At 39.5% G+C, this 22,700-nt stretch overlaps 1 protein-coding gene across 3 annotated transcripts; it reads left to right on the top strand.

Moving 5' to 3' along the window:
• Positions 1-631: 631 nt before the first annotated feature.
• LOC145444320 (phosphatidate phosphatase LPIN1-like) lies at positions 632-21,795 on the top strand. Of its 3 annotated transcripts, none has more exons than XM_080322264.1 (23): positions 632-1,028; positions 1,101-1,187; positions 2,663-2,769; positions 2,833-3,017; positions 4,683-4,898; positions 5,860-5,946; positions 6,906-6,974; positions 7,981-8,175; positions 8,232-8,365; positions 8,646-8,737; positions 8,804-8,834; positions 9,999-10,107; positions 10,627-10,715; positions 11,776-11,942; positions 12,002-12,113; positions 15,314-15,524; positions 16,236-16,317; positions 16,381-16,529; positions 16,602-16,688; positions 18,610-18,762; positions 18,937-19,051; positions 19,114-19,217; positions 21,548-21,795. In XM_080322264.1, exons 2-23 carry the CDS (start codon positions 1,115-1,117, stop codon positions 21,684-21,686), a joined length of 2,706 nt encoding a protein of 901 aa, XP_080178390.1. In that variant the 5' UTR covers positions 632-1,028; positions 1,101-1,114; the 3' UTR covers positions 21,687-21,795. The 3 variants fall into 3 exon arrangements, with proteins under 3 accessions (XP_080178390.1, XP_080178391.1, XP_080178392.1); XM_080322265.1 differs by having other exon boundaries at positions 632-1,032; positions 1,104-1,187; XM_080322266.1 differs by lacking the exon at positions 5,860-5,946 and having other exon boundaries at positions 642-1,028.
• The last annotated feature ends 905 nt before the right edge of the window (positions 21,796-22,700 follow it).

Genomic DNA, 22,700 nt, shown 5'->3' with positions numbered 1-22,700 from the left:
CACTGGTATCCATGGCTTCCCTGCTTGGCGCTCATGCATTACTGGGATAGCATGGAGGGGTGGTGCATGACTTAGAAAGTCGTAAAGGCTATATCTGCACTTCCTTGTCCAGCGGCATATGCACATCATGCACTCATGGTTTGCATATGCGCAGATCGTGTGTATGTGTATCATGAGTCGGTGTATATGCCGCAAAAACATCAAGGACAAAAATAAACTACGTCCTTTCCTTTCCTCAGTCGATGACGGCGATTTAACGACTGTAACCCCTCCCCAAACAAAGTGGGCCAAGTCACATCGATTCCTTCGCATGTTTTCATTATATTGCTGCCTTGTGGTGTTTTTAATCGACAAAAGTAATAATAGAAGTGAAATGAACGCAAGAGGGATACCGGGATCTCTGTCTGTGTAGTGTTTACGGAAACATTTCCAATCTCAGTCACCGCTAGGGCCAGAAGGAGCAACAAATGTCGACGAACGAATGAACGATAGTAACCTTCTGTATTTATTGTTGGCTGGTTATGCAAGAGTAGCTGTCTTCACGTTGATCTCGCCTGATCATGACTCGCCGGCTTTGTGGAATTTCACTCTTTGGAAGGCTGATATAACTGTAGTAGCAGGCTACTATAAACTATAGTGGCTTTTTTTAGCACCGGAACACATGTGTTTATTTCTGAGGTACAGACAAACCCGGCTGCATTCGTTGTGTCCTTATCGCTCATTTAGAGTAAATATTGCGACTAGCTTCGAAAGCGCCAGTATGAGCTTAAGTGCCTCTATGATACCGGATATTTTTAGAGCATACACTTTGTTATTGTCAGAAAATAATCGATTTCAAGATATCTAGCGCACTACCGCCTTCACTGTATGACGCACTGATCTTCAATGCTGAGTATAAAAGGGGAAAAGTGCAATTAGAAATGCCCACATACCAGTAAGTCTTGGGTAATTTCAAGTTTCTGGACGCAAACGTGAAGTTACTGTGATACAAGAGCAAAGATAACGTTACTACCTTCATCTTCATCAATGTGAGTATTTATAACAGCTGGTGTGAATTGTGTAATTGCTATATAGCTGTTTTCTTGCATAATCCTTCACAGAAGAACGAAACAAGATGAATGTTATTTACAAAGGAGCCCGCTATCTGAAAGATATGTATAATCAATTGAATCCTGCAACATTGACTGGTAAGATCATTTTTACAACTAACATCAGTAACATGGTATACACAGCTTGCTTTCAAGTAGGCGTCTATAAATCTTAACAGGATTTTGTGTACCAGATATTCAACCAAGGCATTTCAAGTGTAAAGTGTACTGAGCATGTCCTACATTTAAGTACGTGGCAGTAACAGTATCCTTATAAACTCTAGGTTTTATGATCAATATAGTTGTGTTATCAACAACTGTAGTTGATGACCATTACCCGGGTTTATTTTGATATGAATATATTATTTTTGATAATCAACAACAATAGTGGTTGCTGTGCCTGAACTTTCATACTGTCCCATTTTATGGTTTTTATCATGGTTCTACGAATGTGCCAGTGTTGCATGCAGGATTCCTTACATATGTAGATATTGTGAAAGATTATAGATTTGATTATACCTGATAATACTTGCGATTTGATCTAGGTATTGTCGCCGTGTCGAAGGTCGTGGTTTATTGAAATTTTTGTTTATTTCCTCGTCCTACCTATTTTGAGCTTTGCCAACGTCAATTAAATCGTGAGAAAGTAATCAATATGAAATCATTTTCTGTGAATTCCTGGATACTCTCTATTGCTGTTTTCTAATGTATTCTGCATTGATTCTCCTAATGAAGCGGACTGTCACGAGTGCATTGCACTCAAATAAAACTTTATTAACCCTAATTACGCGTTCTGAGATTGTGCGAGTTTTATTTTGATCTTTAGGACAGACAATAATTGCTCCCAATCCCAATTTGAACACACGACCTCCATCAACTCTACATCTCTTCTTTATAATCGGCAGTCACCTTTGCTGGGACTGATATATTGTCACCATTCAATATGCATAATCAAATTGTATGTGATTCCTGTATAATGATTATTGTCAGTTTTTGCTCTTCCGGAAGAAGGTTAATCTATAGGGCCTATTGCAGACTAGGATGTTGATGAATCAATGTATTTATAATTATTTTAAGTGTTTTATTACCAACTAATTTAGCGCTTGAATATTATTTTTGGTACAGCTTAGGAGTAGGGTTAGGCACAATGATTGGAGTACCGTACTTGTTTCTGAATCGAGTATTAGTCCTAATGATTTGATTCTAGTAATGAGAGGTGTTATTTTTGAGTGCCCGTACTGAAATGATACACTCTTTGCCACTAGGCGATATTTATCAATGAGAATTATAGTTTCAATACTAATTTCCACTGTGGAAGACTGTGAACCTTTATTGATTGTGTCATAGCCTCTAAAACATGTCCAACAAAGCTAATCACGTTGGTGGAAATGATATAGCTGTGAAGTCGTGATCAACCTACAACATTGTCGCAAAATCCAATGAAATATGTGAGGTCAAAGATACCAAATAGTCTTTAATATGATGTAGAAATAGTATTATATTCTTTGTAGGCGCATAAAAGGCACCTATTTGATTGAATCGGGTCATTGATGAACGTATCTCTTGATTTCCAGGTGCAATAGACATTCTAGTGATAGAGCAAGAAGACCAAGAGCTTGTTTCATCTCCGTTTCACGTTCGTTTCGGCAAACTTGGAGTGTTGCGGGCTAGAGAGAAAATTGTAATTAACGCAACTGCTAAAGTTATATTGAATTCATTTCATGTCAAACAATTTTTTGTGCAGGTCGACATCACAATCAATGATGAAGTCGTCGGTCTTCATATGAAGTTGGGAGATCAGGGGGAGGCATTTTTTGTGGAGGAAGCGTGCGGGGAGGATGTTCCTTCGAGGTTAATTACGTCTCCGTTACCGTCCAGACCGGTATCCCCCGAATTGGAAAATGGGAGCGACAAGAGCGAAAACAACGGGTAAATATGCGACAAACATAAACATGAGATCTGGCCGAAATTCTATTTTTCACAAAATCTTGATATAAGCTACTTTGATTCCGCCGCGACAATATCCTCGTAAGGTCACATGTCAGCATAATTTTATGTAACTTATTCGCAACGCAAGCGGAAGTTGAATCCAAGCTGCTAATTCAATGAAAATATGCATAAAAGGTACTCCCACTTCATATGAAATTGCATGTGTCAAAGAAATGGCCAAAACAATGTTTTAAGATCCTTGCGTTTGGTAGCTACGTTTTAATGTAAACAACTTTTATTTATCGGTCCATATTTCAAGGAGTCTGATAAACTCTTCGATTAAATGATATTTAAGGAATGAGGATAGTCCTGTATGCATTGCAGATATTGTATTTCTATTTGTATTTATTTTCAGATTCTGCAAACTAAAATTCTCACTGCAATTAACTAATATTCAAAGATAATGCAGCGTGCATTGCCTATATTATATCAGTATTGTTGATCAATTTATTTCAAATTCTGCAAACTAAAATTATCATAATAATTAACCATTTACGATAGTGCAAGTCTGTTGGCTTTGCACGTGAAGTTATGTAACTGTGAACGCCTTGTTTTTTAAGCCAATGAGCTTCCTACTTTTATGCAATGTGATATTTTGTTCAAATAATAAGCGTGGTTACGCCGGCTGATGATATACGACTATAGTGGCGTGACTCTTAATGGTGTACAACTGACGTACCTTGAATATAACCTCAGGTTACCTCAAAGCACAACTCTTTATTGTTGTCTCCTAACACAGAGTTTTGTTTAAGTGAAGTTGAGTCAGTCAACCTTTGAAAACGCTAACTCATGTTCATCAGCCTTCTGACATTTGTTTCTCCATTGCCTTTACAAATATATGTTGGGAATGGTTGATAGGCCGACTATGTTTGATTCAATTCAACTCTCTTCTAAGTGTGCGAGATTAGATTACTTGTTTGTGTGATTTTGTTACGGCCAAGCTGCAATTTCCCCGGATTGTATGACAGCTGTATGCAATGTCAATTGCAGGCATTCCTTGCATTCGCACCAGCTGACACCGCCAATTGTCTGTCATTATTGGCTGGTGATATATCCACATTTGTGTATCTTCGATAGTTTATCTATAGATTGTCCTGGTGGAATGTATTGTACCGTTATTCAATTGAATACTGTAGTATATTCATATTGAAAAGAGCCCGAATCTTAAAGGTAGTGATTACATTAGTGTGTGACAGGTTATTTATCAATCTATTTTGTTATAACGCGAGGAGTTTCTCTTTTCCTTGCAAATGTACATATAACTTACTGTCACGTTGTTGTTTTCCAATGTATGTCCGACTTTAGATGCTCTATGGGATGTTTGGGGAACTATTTTACTCAACATCAGTGATACATGCTGTTCACAATGTATTTACTTTAAATGATACAAAGTCAGATCCCGAATCTTCATATTCGAGTATAAAAGTAACTTGTCATAAGATAAACTTATCTGTATTCCACCGACGTGAGAACATTTCTAACATGTCAAAACTCGAGAATACTGGACCATGATCTGATATATCGATCTCACCTACCATCTCATGCCACCTCATTTTCTGTCCTGTCCTTCTATGTTATCTTCTATTCTCAAATTTGTGTCTACAGTTCGATATCACGGGACGACTCGACCACAAAGCAACGGAAAAGACGAAAGAGACGGAAGCGTCGAAGCGTGTCATCGCTACCAAACGATACGGGGAGCAACAGTTCATCTTCAGACTCGGAAGAAGACACCGTCCCCATGTTGCCGAGCATTGAGCAGAGTCCTTGTCCTAAGAAAAGACACCCGGTTGAACCTCAACTGAGCCTTGACCTGCAAGGGTATGTCACTGCTATGCGTTTTTGATTTATTTGGAGCATAGTACAGGTTGCTCTTGATGTCATGATAATGATGGAGCGATTGTCTTCTTGTCGTGGTCTTTATGCAGAAAATTGCAATATGTGGAACAAGACTAATATGTTAACGAATAATGATGCAAACTGCTTAATAGTACACTCTATGGATGCAATTCGGCTTAAATTATAACGCTAAGTATTTTCCAAATTAGATTAGACCGACGTTACTAAATTCACCAAAAACTTGGAAACTTAGTCAAGTTCAGTTAATATTACATCAGATTTCATCTCATAAGCACAGGAAACGCACATATTCGTATTCGTTTCGCACTATGCAGTTCTTCTCTATCGTTTCAGAAAAAAACAGATTAGAATAAAAATTAGAGCAAAGAAACATTTCGCAAATTAGATTACCGACATTTCGCTTTAATTTTTCTCATTAGAAAACTAGAATTATATAGTTGTATCATATTAGTGCAGATTGTGACTTAGTTAACATTTGTTCTTGTATTTTACTGCCGAATTGTCCATCAATTTTTATATGTAAACCTGGTATGTTAAAACAATGATGTCAGTTAAGCAATAGTTTAACATTTCATGAAAATATAGGCCTACTATTTTAGCATATATGCAGTGAGCAAGCAATAAGCATCTATGGTACCTAGAAATATGGCGTGGAAATGGCATGAGGATAAGGCCACTTTACGTTATGTTCTCTTTGTTGCTGGCGTGTCAGCGGATCTGAGTAATAATCACCTGATTTGTAGGCATTGCGAACTGTGTCTATATTTTGCTCTCTCGCTTACGCTTGAAACCAGATCTAAATTGGAAGTTTCGCTGTGACGTATCTGAAGTCTGAACACGCGTAATACTCTGCTGATCAATGACGTTTCGCAACTGATTTGTTTATTTGAATGATCTCGTGCACCGTTGTGTATTCTTTCAGGGACAAACCTCGTCCTAAATTACGTGTTGCGTTATGCAGCGACGGCAGCGCAAATTCAACTTCGATTAGTCTGCCCAGTGATGCCAGGTATATCTCGCAGAGCATGGCATTGAGTGATGCTTGCTACCTGTCGTGCAGCTGTGCGTGTGTCATATCATTACACGGCTACGGCTGTGTGTCAAGATGCATTTACTAAACGCATGATTCGATTAGACGGCCGACTTTGGTGGCCGTTCTATTTTAATCTCTTTGAACTTGGATGTGTCAATGATGCGGTACTGTATCACAGAATGCAACTGTGCGTACTCAGTTGGTTTTCTATTTCACTTGAAGTGGTTTGAATTTGGATGTGAAAAACGTCTGCCTTTGGGAAATACTTGAATCGTGAAGCATTTGCTTTTTTAACGCATTCCTATGTTTTGTCGTCACACAGTTTTATGTGAGAGACCATGGTGATGCGGAACTGAAACTGGGGTAACAGTTTATTGAGTCACGTAACACACTCCTCGTTTATATCTCGAATACTGAGAAATAGCGATGGTTACAGGATAGGCTTCATCGTAGTATTGAATTGTAGCAATGTAGCTGCTGTTGCGTGGAATTATTTTGTCTTGAAGAGACACATCACTCCAGTACCGAGCTGTTAGATTTTGTTGTGGAGTCTTTAGTCTGAACACATATCATATATGCAATAACGCAACATGCTCTGTACGTGAACTGAGAGAAGGACACTGCCTTTTGACTCATAGTTCTGCGTCAGAATGCGTGAGCTGAGCAATTTCAATGTTGACGAGCGATCCATCACCTGACAAACCTTGACACCTTTCCATGAACACAGCCAGTTTTAGAAGTTTGTTTGCCTGTGTTCCTATCATAGATATCATAATTTGTTCGAAAATCCCATTTCGATTTAAATAACCACTGCATTCTGCTTTCCTTTACCCCCCTCTTGAAGCTTCGCCGGTCATATTTGATCTCTAATGATTGCGTATTCTCTTATATCATTAAATGTTATCGGTTTTAGATATATTATATTCGATTTACAGCTCCGACGAAGGCACCACACAGTACAAGCGTCTCTGCAGTGTTTTCTCTGATAGCGAATTGCCAACAGGGTGAGTATAATAGCATTTATCAGGAGCTATATGCTGTAAGGTTCCAATGGTGCGTTGTAGGAATGAAGATTTCATTGAATTCTATGTCAGCATGCTCACAGCATAGCCAAGCGCTATTTTCTCACTTTGGCCCACTAGATAGTGAAGCCATTGATATGCTGTCATTTATGCTATATCATGTCCAGCAGATTTTAAGTCTCAAAGAATTTATGGCACCTTGAAATTACTGTGATTTACAGAAGTGGCCGGAGCTGTGATTGTTAGTACTGGTACTGAAGTAGAGGTAATTTTATAAATTTCTAGTCCAGTGAAAATAGAAGTAGCCATTTCCAAGTAAGCATCGGGGCCCTAGTGTTGCCTTGCTCCGACTGAAAACAAATTAGGTGGCATGACGCAAAGTTGACTGGCCGTGCACAGTATTATCACTATTAAAAACTAAAACTAAAAAAATCAAAATTTTGACTATAAAAATCTTAATTTTGACCAAATTTGAACTAACGTATGCAAATTAGGTGTTTTCCCACATAATGGTAGAATTGTACTACTTATCTTCATTTCTATTCTAGTTGTAACTGTCTGTCCTTACCAAGTAGTTTGACCTGAAAAATTTTTTTTTGACAAACCGTGTTGCTTCAGTCTGGCAATGGTGTCTACATCACAATTTTTCATCATGCGCTTCTTGATATAAGAACCATGCAACGCCCACGCAGTCTTGCTTCAGTTGGGATATTGCGGTACTTTGAGCTTTAGCATCAGACCATGTCAACCTATTTGTTTCATTTGTTCATGTTTATGATTCACAATGAGCAGACAATGGGCCGTCTACAACGGTAGGCCTGTAAAGCAGGCTGTAAGCTGTAAAATGTCTAATGATAAGTTCACCGACAGCGCAAAAGCTACGATACAAACGAAATGAAGGTTGCAAAAAAGTTCTAACTCGGGTCAAAAATCGCCAAAATTGTTTACTAACGCTAAAATTTTGCTTGAAATCATGCTTGTTATTTAGGGAAGATGAACTTTTCACCCCCGAAATCTCAAGCCCATACAGCGACTCGGAAGCGTTCGATCGTCAAGAAGTGGGCACGCCCGTTGGCTGGGACTGGGGCGAACTTCCGAGCGACAACAGCGGTTCACTCTCTATGTCGACGCTGGTCAAGTCTAAATTCGTACTGGAGCACGAAACGAAATCTCCGAAAGCGAGGTATGTTTTGATCTGTACAGATTCCTCGAAGTGTTCAAAAGTTATCTGGTGCGCAGGATTCAAAAAAGCGAACCTGTCGTGAGTCAGCCGATTGAAAGTCTGGTATCAGGTAGTGATGATGTAAAAGCGGCGGAATCGGTTAAAGACGAAGAAACCTTGCCCGTGGCAACAACCTCTGCCTCCGTCGAAGGTGATTTTTCTGTTCTTCTGACTTCGCTTACTTTGAACTACTAGTTCTTGAAGAGCTTCTTGGAGGTGCAGATCTTCAATATACAAGTGTATAATATAATCGTATTGAATTAGACCCAAATATTTTCGGCTGACACTCGTCAGTGGTTATCGTCAGCAACTAGTAGAGAATTGGAAAGAACGTTGTATATCAACTATCTTATCATGAAATTTCGATATACAAAGTTATTGTGTGTGTGAATATGTAACACTTGATGAAATTTTTACGCGTTCTCTCGCAGGGAGCCCAAAGAAAAAAAGGCGCCCCGCGGAAGGTCTCTATCTGGACGAAGTCCTGGATCTGGAACCAAACGAGGCCAACCTGTATTTATCGGTGATCTAACCGTTGTAGTTGCGCTGCGCAATGTCCTAAAACGTTAACACAATATTTACTTTGCAGACCAAACCCGAGGACAAGCCTGATACGCAAGGTATATTGTTTGCGTAATCCCTCGTTTGTTGTAACGTTCATGTCAAGAGCGCATGCACGGGCGGTGTGGGCGTTGTTTGCGTACATAGTCGGATGACTAGAAAGTTTTCAGCATTTCCAAATTTCATTAGAATTATATATCTACACATTAGAATTGTTCAAATGTAGCTTTTTTCCAGATTCCGGGGATGCACTGATTACTTGTTAGACTGCCTAAAATATGTTGCGCATCAGATTTGCCTCGATTTCAAGTGGTCTACGGGAACGCAGAAAATTTCTGAATTGATTATAAAGTTTTTTTTAAAATTTAAATTGTGAAATTGTCGAATTGTCTGCAAAAACGAGCAAAACAAACTTGACTCAATTCCAACGCGTAGAAGCGAGGGTATTTGAGCTTTTAATCAATAATTCTGGGATTACCCGCCGAGCGAGCAAAAATTGTTAAGCACCGTTCTTTTAGACAACCCAACAATTCTGTGGGGTTAACAGTAAAAATAGTAAAATAATTAGAAATAAATTCAAAATTTTCAAGCTCCTGTGTGTTCACATCTACCAGTTGGTATCGAGCCAAATTTGGTGTGCACCGTTTTCTTTTTAGGCAACCCAACAAAGTATTCAGTGAATCTCCGGAACACGGAAAAAAAGTTATTTTTGAACAACCCAACTACACTCATCTTTTCCGAATTAGATTAGCGTTAGCTTTACTCAATTCGCAAAAACTTTGAAATTGAATTGAATTCCGAATGAGAAAGAAGTCCAACAAATGAAGTTCAGTTCCTAGCAAATCAAGAGTTCATTCACGTAATTATGAGAATGGCAAATAATGTCTGTGCGCAGCTTGGCTTGTCTCGCACTATCCTGTTCTCCTGTTGCAATTACAGGAAAACTAGGAATTATATTAGAATTAATATTGGAGCATAGAAAATTTCGTAAATTACTTGCAAAGCTTGGCAAACCAGGTTGAGTTCACGTCAAATCAGAGACCATTGTCATAAGCAGGAGAATGGTAAATAGGTTATAATCATTTCACTTAGTTTACTTAGCCGCCCAGAATTATCCTGCTGTCCCAGACTGTTTGTGCGAGCTGCTTTATGTCTTATCTGCACCACGATAAAGTTTTCTTGATAAGAATTTGATGAAACATGCGTACTGTATTTACTTTAAGACGGTAACAAAGAAAACGGAAGCGTGACTCCCCCTGAGGAAATGCCGTTGACGAGTTGCGACGCGGGCGTCGACAGCGGCACTGACTGCGTCGTCTGTGACGACCCGTGGTAATAATTGTGTACTTTTGTAATATGAAACCGTTGAATCTGCAATTTCACAGTGGCTAGAGCAGGGTTGTAACCAAGTCGCAAGGTTCCGAGTCACGAGTCAATCTCACTTTTATAGTTTTGATTCGAGTCAAGCCAAGTCATTTTGAATTCACCACGAGTCAAGTCTGAGTCAGTGAGTAGAGGGTCAATTCCGGGTCGTAGTGTTGTGACTCGAGTCATTTTGTTCAGTTTTGAGCTCTCTCCCGTTGAACCCACTTTTTTCAACTCTGCTCGAGCGCTATAGAATGGCTCGCATTCATAATATCGTAATTTTCCTCAGTCCTAACAGTTTCTAGTCGTATTATTCCAGTATTAGGGCTAAGCGCCTAAAAACCAATAACCTCTAGATGCAAGACCTTTCCGATCACAGCACACATATAAATATATTGCTACCTACATAGATGTTGCATAAATTTTGCTATATACGGCAGCCTGTAATTATTAAAATATAAATTTTGATATGCATAATTGTTCTAGTGATACAGCCATGGACGCCGCCACTCTGCCGATTAAGATGTCGCTCTGCGGAGGAAAGCTAGAAGATGGAAAGCTTACAGTTGACGAAGGTAAACCAGCCAAGCCACACCTACCAGTATATTATAGTAAATATACAAACACTGGACTGGAGTATAACTGCATTGCATGCAACCAATTATGGCATAACAGAAACAAGCGCAACATAAAATGCGGCTGCGCTTCGCCTGTATTTTGTGTTGTTATTTGTTTCTTTGGTATCATAATTGGACGGTTGTATGCAATGTGGTTATACTTTAGTTCTAAAAATCCTCGTCTGGCGTCGATTGCCGCTGAAGAGTGTAGGTAGTCAGCGAATGATGCTTATTCAACCGATCAATGAAATTCATATAAAGAATACATTGTTGTCTACTGTAGCAAGCATATGGGATCCATCTCGATTTGATATGTTTATTGTATCATAAAAACCAAATCCGTGTGATTGGGATGTTGGCTACCCCTGTATAACTTGTTAGTGGCATGATATCTGTAGCAAGTATATAGAAACCCGTTTTACACTCCAAGCATTGGGATCAGTGTAGAATACATTGTCTTGTCTGGCCTAGACCGTTAAGGCGTAAGCTTATATTCTTTAGAGTCAGGTATGTGTCTTGACCTCAAGCAGGTTTGTAACCAAGTCACAAGGTTCTGAGTCGCAAATCAATCTCAATTTATTGTTTTGACTCGAGTCAAGCCGAGTCGTTTTCAATTCACAACCGAGTCAATTCCAAGTCAGTGAATAGAGGATAGAGTCCAAGTCATCCTGTTGTGACTCGAGTCCGAGTCCAAGTCATTGTATTCACTTTTCAGTTTTCAGTTCAATCCGGTTCAACACACTTTTTCCAACTCGCATTGACTCGCATTCATAATAACGTAATTTTCCTCATTCCTAACAGTTTCTGGACCTATTTTCCAAGTATCAGGACTGATAGACGAGATACCAATCATGTGCTAACTTTACTTTTCTTTCAAGTTGCAATGCAATGCGTTTGAAAAAATGATTCGAGTCAAGTCGAGTCGTGACTCGAGTCATTACAACCCTGACCTCCAGCAAACCCCTGTTAAAATCGGTTAAGAACCTCTGATTTTAATCAAGCTCGCAATCTTCTTCAGACAAGTTCCAAGAGAAACTGGTCGCCTACGAGCAGTTTGCGAAAGACCCCTTCAGCGTCACGCAACACCCCGATCTGGTGATCCGGCTCGGAGAACGCTACTGTGACTGGGAGGCGGCCGGCCCCCTCCTGCTGTCGATGTGCGTCTTCAAGAAGACATTGTCCGACGTAATTAAATTGATGTGTTTGAATTGATTTAAAATCAAAATTTTTCAATGTTTTTTCAGGACGTGCTGGAAAGGATGATCCACAAGCAGTTAAGCAAGAGATCGCGAATCGCGTCTGGATCTCGCCTTTCCTGGTTTTGGAGACGCAGCTCTCAGAATAGAGACTCGACAAGTAAATATTTTGCACTCGGCATTACGATAACTGAATTTGGCTCTTCGTGAATTCTGCATTTGGATGTACCTAATCCTAACCTACCCCTACCGAGTGCCGTTTATCGCAAGTCCCCTCATAATCCGTGCACATTCGTTTTTGAATTTCTCAGTACAATATTGATATATCGATTCTGTAATAAATTATAACAATAAATGAACAAGTCACGTCTCACTTTTATAGTTTTGACTTGAGTCATTTTCAATTCCCCACCGAGTCAAGTCTCGGTCATGACTATAGTAATAGTCCAAGTCATTGTGTTAACTGTTTAGTTTCGAGTTAATGACTTGTTAAACCCACTTTTTACAACACTGCTTAGCGATATGGAATGCTTCGTATTCATAATGTCCAAAATTTCGTCACTTTTAACAGTTTATGGTCGCATTTTCAAGTACCAGTACTAATAGACGAGATCCCGATAGTGTGGTTACTTTACTATTCTTCGAAATTGCAATGAAATGTCGGTCTTGGCCGTTCAATTCTCGAGTCATATGACTTGGTCTGCTAGGGTGGAGTGAAAAATGGAAAATTTTGAATTTCAAAACGGACACTTGATATGTGGTGCCAAATTGAAAAAAAATAACTTCTATAATAATTTTGGGCTCGTGCACCCTCTAGTGGTCGTGCAATTGCACCGAACGAGCCAAAAATAGCTATTTTCGCTATATATTGATTACCGCTTATGCTAGAAAGCTGGTTTTGGGCTTAAAAGATGCGGAAGCAACAAGTTTCTATCTCACTTCCACAGAACTTTTGCCTTAAAAATGAACAGGAAAAAAGTTACAAGCAAATTATTGATTTTTAGGCTGTTTTAGGTAAAATTAGGCACTGAAGCAGTGGCTATGATGCCAAAAGCTTGTAGTGATTGATCTTATGACTGACAACTCCATATTAGAAGCACATAAATTGCAAATCCATATTGAAAACACAAAAACATCAATTCTATATTGAAAAAAGATATATTTCGAATATGGATTCACTACCAGAGTATTAGTATGCACAAACTTTAAAATCTTGTTTCGTAATAAAGGATTTCATCTGCTTTCGAGATTTCAGTCTTTGTGTGATGAGGCCATCGCTACGTTCAAATCCCGACACATGAGCAATGGGCATATGCTTCGGTCACCACTTTAACGTCTCTTTCCACTGCCTGGTTGTGCCAAGGATGATTGATCCTTAATGGTGATGACCTTAGATTTTCCAGCTCAAGATATGAAGAGCTTTTGATTTCTGGTGGATGTTCCGCATCTTTTAGATGCAAGTTGACAATTTGGTGGTATGACTTGGCCTTGATGTTTAAAATTGGGATTTTGAACAATCTGATTCTAGTGTCAACGCTGTTTTTAGGTTTCGGTTCATTAACATATCCTCCTTCTAAGTCGCCGATTGGAATCTGATATTCTGTTTGATCTGCTCATAGTTATAGACTTGCAAGTCTTCTGAGGCCTTCATCATCATCACCGAGCATTCCCAGATGTGCAAAACATGCCTTTTGTTTGCTACAGCAAAGATAGTGCAAGGTTACAAATTGTGTATTAGAAAGCTTTTGTAACATGGGAAACTGTTGCAGAAGTTTTTAGCACCATCAACAATGGAATTGTGCCTTTTTATTTCAAACCATGACGGAAAATAAACCTCAATGCAGAATTGAGCAAGATAGCTCAGATTGCTTGATGGATGACTTTGTCGCTCATAGAAACTCAAAATTCGGCATGTTCTATGTGGGACTGAGTCATCCATAATTGTACCTTTTTATTTCAAACCATGACGGAAAATAAACCTCCATGCAGAATTGAGTAAGATAGTTTAGATTTCCTGATTTTTTGAGGTTCTATACATAGCATACATGTGCGACAGAGTCACCCATCAAGCAATCTGAACTATCTTGCTTAATTCTGCATGGAGTTTTATTTTCCGTCATGGTTTTATATAAAAAGGCACAATTCCATTGTTGATGGTGCTAAAAACTTGTGCAACATAGTTTCCCATATTACAAAGCTTTCTGATACACGAATTCGCAACCTTGCACTACCTTTGCTACAAGGAAAAGCCTATTTTGCACATCCGGATAATGTCTTCTGGGAATGCTCGGTGATGATGATGAAGGCCTCGAAAGACTTGCAAGATTACAACTATGAGCAGATCAAACAGAATACCAGATTCCAATTAATGACTTTGCAGGAGGATATGTTAATGAAACGAAACCTAAAAACAACGTTGACACTAGAATCAGATTGTTTAAAATCCCAATTATAAACATCAAGGCCAAATCATACCACTAAATTGTCAACTTGAATCTAAAAGATATGGAACAGCCACCAGCAATCAAAAACTCAGCATATCTCGAGATGGAAAATCTAAGGTCATCTCCTCAAACATCCTTGGCACAACCAGGCAGTGGAAAGATACGTTGAAGTGGTGACCAAAGCATCTGCCCATGTGACGGGATTTAAACGTAGAGATGACTTAATCAGAGAAAAACTGAAGTCTCGAAAACAGATGAAATCTTTTAATACAAAATGCAGACTAATACTCTGGTTGTGAAATCATCTTCGAAATATATCTTTTTTCAATATGGAATTGATTGTTTTGTGTTTTCAATATGAATTAGCAATTTATGTGTTTCCAATATGGAGTTGTCAGTCATAAGATCGATCACAACACGCTTTTGGCCGTACGTACCACGTACCCTGCTTCAGTGCCTAATTTTACCGAAAAATGGTCTAAAAATCAATAATTTGCTCGTAACTTTTTTTCTGTTCATTTTTAAGACAAAGTTCTGTGGAAGTGAGATAGAAACTTGTTGCTTCCGCATCTTTTGAGCCCAAAATCAGCTTTCTAGAGGAAGCGGTCATCAATATATAGCGAAATTAGCTATTTTTGGCTCGTTCGGTGCAATTGCACGACCACTAGAGGGTGCACGAGCCCAAAATTATTATAGAAATTATTTTTTTTCAATTTGGCACCACATATCAAGTGTCCGTTTTAAAATTCAAAATTTTCCATTTTTCACTCCACCCTAATGGTCTGCGTCATGCACAAGTCGAGTCAAGACACAGATTGACTCTAGAGTCATTTTCTGTATTTTGAGAAAATGACTCGAGTCATTACAGCCCTGGTAGTAACGCTAACAAATTTGACTGCCTCTGTCCATTGCGCAGGCAGCACGCATTCCGACCAAGCCAGCGCCACCACCTCGAAAGATAAAGAATCCAACGAACAGCCTGCCACCACTTCTCCATCCAAGCCAACGCTCGCAAAGTCCTTCTCATCCGCCCCCACTGTAGCGAGACGTCCGAGTAAATCGGAAGAAAACTCGAGTACAGACGATGAAATCGCGAGCATATCCGCAGACCGCAAGGAGTTCAAAAGGTGCGCTAGAGGTGCTTCACTCCTTCCGATGTATACAATAAACTTTCTTATATTTTATCTTTTCGCTATTACGTGGTACTGTCGGTCGGTAATGGAGTACTTCTACTTTTTACAAGTACTCGAATAGGTTTTGCCCACTTGTATTAATATATTCATATTGAAATATACACAAATATTTTCGACTGACACTCGTCAAGGGTAATCGTCAGTAGCTAGTAGAGAATCGGAAAGAACATTGTATATGAAGAATCGTATCACAAAATTATTGATAAACAAAGTTATTTCCGATTCTCTACGAGTTGCTGACGATTACCCCTGACGAGTGTCTGCCGGCCGAAAATATTTGGCCAAATTTCAATATGAATATATTATTCAATTGAAGCTGACTCGAGAGGATTGGACTAACTCTGCTTGACAGTTTTTGTTTATATAGTCAAAACTAGGCTTATAATACTTGCTTTGATATCGCTACTTCTATTTCTACAAGAGTATAAATTTACATTACTTCTACTTGAGTACAAACAATGACTACTTTCATCTCGTAAGCTCATTAGCATCGCCTCAAAACTGGAATCACAGTGCCCAACTTAAGTTCTGAATCTTGACATGTACCGAAATCTAGCTTTGTGCAATCCGAATTTCACTGATTTTTATTCACTACGGTAAAACAATCATTTTCGAATCTCAAGCGATTTTTCTACGTCTTAACAGAGCCCAAACCTTACACACGCTATATCCTTCCACCAACTCGAAAATGATGAGAAAGACGACCCGCCTAACCTCAGATCAACTGGTAAGTTTAAAACTGTTACATAGTATGTTCAGTGTTCATGAATAGTGTATATATGACTTACAGAAATCGCTAAATTTGAAGCCTGGCGCCAACACGGTGACGTTCAGTGTCATATCGCAATATCAAGGTACCTCAAAGTGCTATGCAACCATCTACCTCTGGAAATGTACAGACAGACTGGTCGTTTCCGATATAGACGGAACCATCACAAAGTAATTTTGTTTGTCAATAGTCTTTGTGTGACTTGCGTGCGGGTAAGATTGCTGACGAGAGTTGTTATTAAGGTCTGACGTTTTCGGGCAAATTCTTCCCGTCGTGGGCAAGGACTGGACACAAGGAGGTGTTGCCCAACTTTATGACAGCATTAGCAGGTGGGAAGTTGAAGTATTTTTTATTACTCTATAATATTCATATTGATATATAATATTCATATTGGTATATGTAGGAACATTTTCGACTGACACTCTCAGGAGATAATCGTCCGGAAATTAAATGGTAGAGAATTTAAAAGAACTTTGTATATTAACAACTATAACGCAGAGGTGGTCAAAGTAGTCAAGAAAGCTACTCAAGTAGAAGTAGCGACGACAAAATCTACTCAAGTACAAGTAGAAGTACTTCTTCCATAAGCAACCTAAAACTACTTGAAGTAGAAGTAGATTTGACTGACTTTAAATCTACTCAAGTAAGTAAGTAGTTTTGAAAACAGTCTTAATTCGTTCGCACGGACTGTAAGCTGCAAATTGAGCTATGCAGAAGGTGCAGAGAGCTTGATTCGTATTGATGCATCCGAGGAGATGAGATGCAAATTATAGCAGTGATATGAAAATGCGATACTAACCCTTTGTTTACTAGAAGACCCTGTTTTAGAGAATATCATGGTATGGCGCCCTACCCCATTTTATAAGACCCTTAAGTTTAGGCGAAGAGCAATACGGAGAAGTTGTATCGGATTCGATTTCAACACTTTGCGCTATTAGTATACGTTAATAACAAATATTGTGGATCGTAAAATCTATAATTAGTGTAGCTTTATTTTCGGAAGATAGAGGCATTACTACACTTGCTTTATGTTTCAACATGTAGGACTGTGTTTTGCAGGCTACAAAAAACTGAAAGTAACTAGAACTCAGAGTATGATACTCAGAATTAAAAGTAAAATACAAATGCCACTTCTAAAAAGCGTAAAATATATCTCATGTCTTTTGTCCATAAAGCTTGAAAGGTGATCTGCTAAAACAGGTGTAACGTTAAAAAAAAGCCACATTTTCCAGATTAGCAGGACATGTCATGGGCTGCTAGATTATGTTATGATAGGTAATTGCTAGATTGCGAAACGGTAGTTTCCAACGTTATGGTGGGCCATATATACTGTGATGAAATATTTGATATGGCGACAATGCGGTGTGAGCAGAACCAAGCAATCCGGTACCTAAATTATATTCACTGATACTCTCGTGAAAACATGTTTGTCACTCCATAACTACTGTGCGCGAAGCGCAACAAAATGTCTGAACTTAACTTGACTTTCATGAATATTAAATGTTGGTACTGCATGAAAACAGCCCCGAAATTCCTCAGGCTATCTTTAGTATTGGGGGATTAAACTACTTCTACCTGACAAACTGAAAATAGCGTAAAGTAAGTGAGTAGATCACAAAATATTATGAAGTAGAAGTAGAAGTAGAGAAAATCAGATCTACTCGAGTAAGTACCAAAAGTAGAGGAAAACTACTTGAGTAGCCTACTTCAAAAAAGTAGAAGTACTTCGTTACTGACCACCTCTGCTATAACGTGACAGGCATTAAAAAATGTAGGCCTACTAATTTTAGATGACACAGAAACTCTTTTTGTTGGCACAGAATAGTTTGGCCAACAGAAAGAGCTCATGTAATAATCTAAATATAATACATTGAATACATTGAATTGAATTTTTTGTTGACTCAAGTCATTTCCGTAAAAAGATTTGTACTTGAGTCATCAACACATTCTATGTATCTTCTTCAAGTCCCGTATATCAGGACCGATGATTGGTACTTGGACTCGAGTCGTAATACTGACTCGACCCGTTGCTCCCTCACTTGACTTGGTGGTGAATTAAAAATGTCTTGACTTGACTCGAGTCAAAACTATCAAACTCGAATTCACTTGTGAATTGGTTGCGATCCTGACGAAATGTTTCCTAGTGTATTTCCATATGAATATATCATTCCATTGTATATTGAAGTTCTGTGCCTCCAAGAATCGTTTCAAATACTCTGTATGCAAACTTACGCATGTACTCTTCTGTAGGAACGGCTATAAATTCATCTACCTCTCGGCCCGCGCTATTGGACAAGCCGGCATGACGAAGGGTTATTTGAATTGGATTAACCAACAGGGAGTTTCGTTGCCACCTGGTCCCCTGTTCCTGTCACCCACGTCGCTTATAAGTGCTTTCAGGACGTGAGTTTGCTTATGTTGCTCTGGTAATGGTGCTAGTGTTGTTATAATTCTCGTGATATTTGTAGATTCAGTGCTTCATCCTAAACACATAGCCTAAACACATAATTGTGTTGTGCTGCAACATAAGTGTTAGGCATAATTGTGTTGTGTTGAGATTTTTCCGATTTCTTTCAGAGAGGTTATCGAAAAGAAACCTGAAAAATTCAAAATCCAGTGCCTCGAAGACATAAAGGCCTTGTTCCCGTGCGGTCAGAACCCGCTAACGGCCGGGTTTGGTAATAAGAAAAACGTACGTGAATCACTTTAGAGACCGAGACACGGTGACTTATCCAACACGTATTTTTCCGACAGGACGTAGTAGCGTACACAGCCGTCGGCATACCGGAACACCGGGTGTTTACGATTAATCCGCGTGGCGAATTGAAACAAGAGAATATGCAAACATACACCACCTCGTAAGTGACGTTTTCGTTTCCAACTGAACTCTTAGGGCGGAGATCATAAAGTTGGATGATCAATAAAGTCGATTATCGCGTTCATCAGGATTTAACAACCCAGGATTAATGAAACCGGTTGATCGCAGTTAAAAAGAAGAATCTCATGATTTAACAAACCAGAACAAATTATAGATAACTAAAGAATTACGTACACTGCGTAGTGCATACCATTCCTACGTGCAGATATCTCCGAAATTGACCGTGACCATTGTCTTCCACTAACAGTGGTTCCCAACCTTTTTCATCTCGTGCCTCCCTTGGCCGAAATTTGGGCCGAAATTCCCCCCTTAGGAGAAATCTGCCCGATGATTAAAAAAAGGTCATTTCTACCGGGCAAACAACTGTCGACCGAAGAATAAGACGGGCGGTACAGAGTGTTTGTTTCTAGCGGGGCTGTAACAACACTTTGTAGACCTCCAAAAACAATGGTATTGGTCACAATCAAACAAATTCTGGAAGGCTTGCCTCAACAGACCCCCACCCATCCATTTGTGTTTCGGCTTATCATGCACCAATCGTTAATATAACTGCTGTGAAAAATCAGTATGCATAAATTTACTGGTCTCGCAATATTTTTCTCAAGTTTGCGTATGCATTTGGTCAATAATATTGGTACTTTCATGGCAGGATTGACCAGACTCAAGTCGGACTCGAGTCACCATTTTCTGATGACTCGACTTGACTCGAGTCATTTTATCAAAATAGGGAAGCGACTCGACTCGACTAGAGACAATCTGTGTATTGACTCGACTTGGACTCGAGTCATTGTGCATGACTCGAACCAATTCATATGACTCGAGACTATAAGACGGCCAAGACCGACATTTCATTGTAAGTTCGAAGAACAGTAAAGTGGCCTTCCTATTGGAATTTCGTCTATTGGTCGTGGCTCTTGAAAATGCGACAAGGAACTGCTCAAAGTGGGGAAAATTAGTATATTATAAATCAAAATCACTCAATATTACCAAACAGAGTTATAAAAAGTGGGTTTAACAAGACTTAAACTGGAAACTGAGCAGTCAACACAATGACTTGGACTCGGACTCGAGTCGTAATACCATCACTTGGACTCGACCCTCTGCTCGGTGACTTCGACTCGGACTTGAGTCAATGGTGAATTGAAAATGACTCGACTTGACTCGAGTCAAAACTATGAAAGTGAGATTGACTTGTGACTCGGAGCCTCGTGACTTGGTTACAGCCCTGATATATAACATACACGTGATCAGATTTCGTGATAGAGCTCATTGAAATTTAGGACACCCATTCCGTTTCGGCAACATTGCACCAAGTTTAACATATCTTTTTTCGATCGGGTAGCTGTTCACTAAAAACAAAGCAAGGCGAGCGATCTCTTTGACTTGAATCGATGACGTTGGAATATTTTGTCACTGTCTGAATATGTTGACTTGAAAATATAAGATAAATACATTCATTAGAGGCCTTGTTGTGATAGATTCGGCACAACATTTGCTCGCTTAGCATATATATGATTGAGAGGCCGTCGCTGGCCTACAAATTTGTCTTGCGAACTGCAGCACATCTGAACTAGTTTTAAAAAAAAATAAGTGGGAATTTGCATGTGAAAAAGAGATTTCAAACAGCATTTGAACATACTTTCAGCAAAAAAAACAGCTATAAGGAACATACGTTTGGATATGACTGGTTGACTATATTTACAATTTGGGAAATCCGTTAGAATTCTAAAATGGAATTCCTCCCTAAAAGTTGCAAAATTCCCCCCAAGGGGGGAATTCCTCCCCGGTTGGGAACCACTGCACTAAACAATCAACGAATTATGTACCCACCATTGCAGAGCGATATCAATACTCTATATTCTATAATCCGTTTCTTCGCTGTACCGCACTGATTACACACGACTTTCATTTCGCGATGACAATAATTCTACCTATTACAGTCGCAGTATCGGTATCAGCAGGATTCCATTTCAGTCAACAAATTGACAACTGACAGCCAAAAACGCGTTTTCATATTGTGACGCAACAGATAACGCCACTTGATTGAAAACTCGGGACGCCGCGTGTAATCATCGCGCTAACCTTTCCGACTTTATGCGTCGCGGTTAGCATTCTCCAGGACCAGCTAACTTTATGATCTACGCCCTGAGTCAAATAGTCATGATTTTATGCTACTCTAGGTGTTGCAAGCAGACAAAACCTATCTGCGTACTCCCAAAAAGTAGTACGGCATTTCGGTACTGACCCGCTCTGCCAACGGGTGCTGACTGGCGACCTACTTCGTTCCCATTACCTAGTGGCTCTTTCCAGGTACTCCAAACTCGAAAACACGGTCGACAACTTCTTCCCGGCGCTCGACTGCAACTGCATCGACACTGCCGACCGTCACGAGTACAGCGAGCTGAATTACTGGCGCGACGAGTTGCCAGACGTCGTCATAGAGGATTGATTGTTCTTTGATTTATTCTTCTTTCTTGTCTCTGTCATTCCTACGCTGTTTTTACATTGTCCTTTTTTTCCGTTCGAATCGTTTTGAAAGCTTTTATGTCGTGCCGACCTGAGGGAGTTGCTCTGCCCGGCCCGATTTGCGCTGATCCCGTGTGTGTGTATAGGTGTCGTGTTCAAGGCTGGGCTCAGTAATTAGGGTTCTCAAATCTGAATCGAGTATTAGTCCTACTAATTCTAGTCGATTAGTAAGATAATGAGGTTTTCGAGTGCTATAATTTACGCTCTTTGCCACTGAGAGACAATTTATCAACTAGAATTATAGTTTCGGTACTATTTTCCGCTGTGGAAGGCTCTCGCATCGCAGCATAAGAAATATCAAGGACACAGATAAAATTTTATATCTGCGAAGCCCTGATCAATCCACGGCACTCTCACAAAATGCAATGAAATAGATGTGGTCGAAAATGTACATAATCCTTCGTGCGCTATTGCAGTGGCATTGTATTCCTTGTGGTCACATGAAAGATACGTATTTGAACTTGATCAATCCACAGAATTGTCACAAGCACAATGAAATAGGTGTGGTCGAAAATGTACCAAATAATCTTTAATGCGATATCGAGCTGGCAATTGGCATTATATTCTTTGTGGTAGCATAATAGGTACATGTATCAACGTTCCACAGTATACATACTGTTGTGATACGCGGCTCGAAGAGCGTGATACTCGATTCAGAGGCGAATCACTAGGGTAGGTACTCGAATTAGCCCAGCCTAAGTTGTGTTCTGGGGTTTATCTTTGAATATGGGGTCCATCCGGCTACGAACTGGTCCCGTGACTGTATGACGAACAGGGCTACTCAACTATGGAAAGCTAAGTTCCAGTCACAAAAAATCAGGTCCATCATAACTCTCGTAAAACTTATTTGCGGCGGCACAAATGTAATACGGTTTAGCGGAAGCCGTAAGCATAATATTGTTCTGTTGCTCACTGTTAGCGGAAGAGTTGGCACTTT

Source organism: Botryllus schlosseri, chromosome 8 (genome assembly GCF_051294905.1).
Source record: "Botryllus schlosseri isolate E-star chromosome 8, Bs_hap1, whole genome shotgun sequence".
NCBI classification, from domain to species: domain Eukaryota; kingdom Metazoa; phylum Chordata; class Ascidiacea; order Stolidobranchia; family Styelidae; genus Botryllus; species Botryllus schlosseri.
This window is presented reverse-complemented; position numbering and strand designations above follow the sequence as displayed.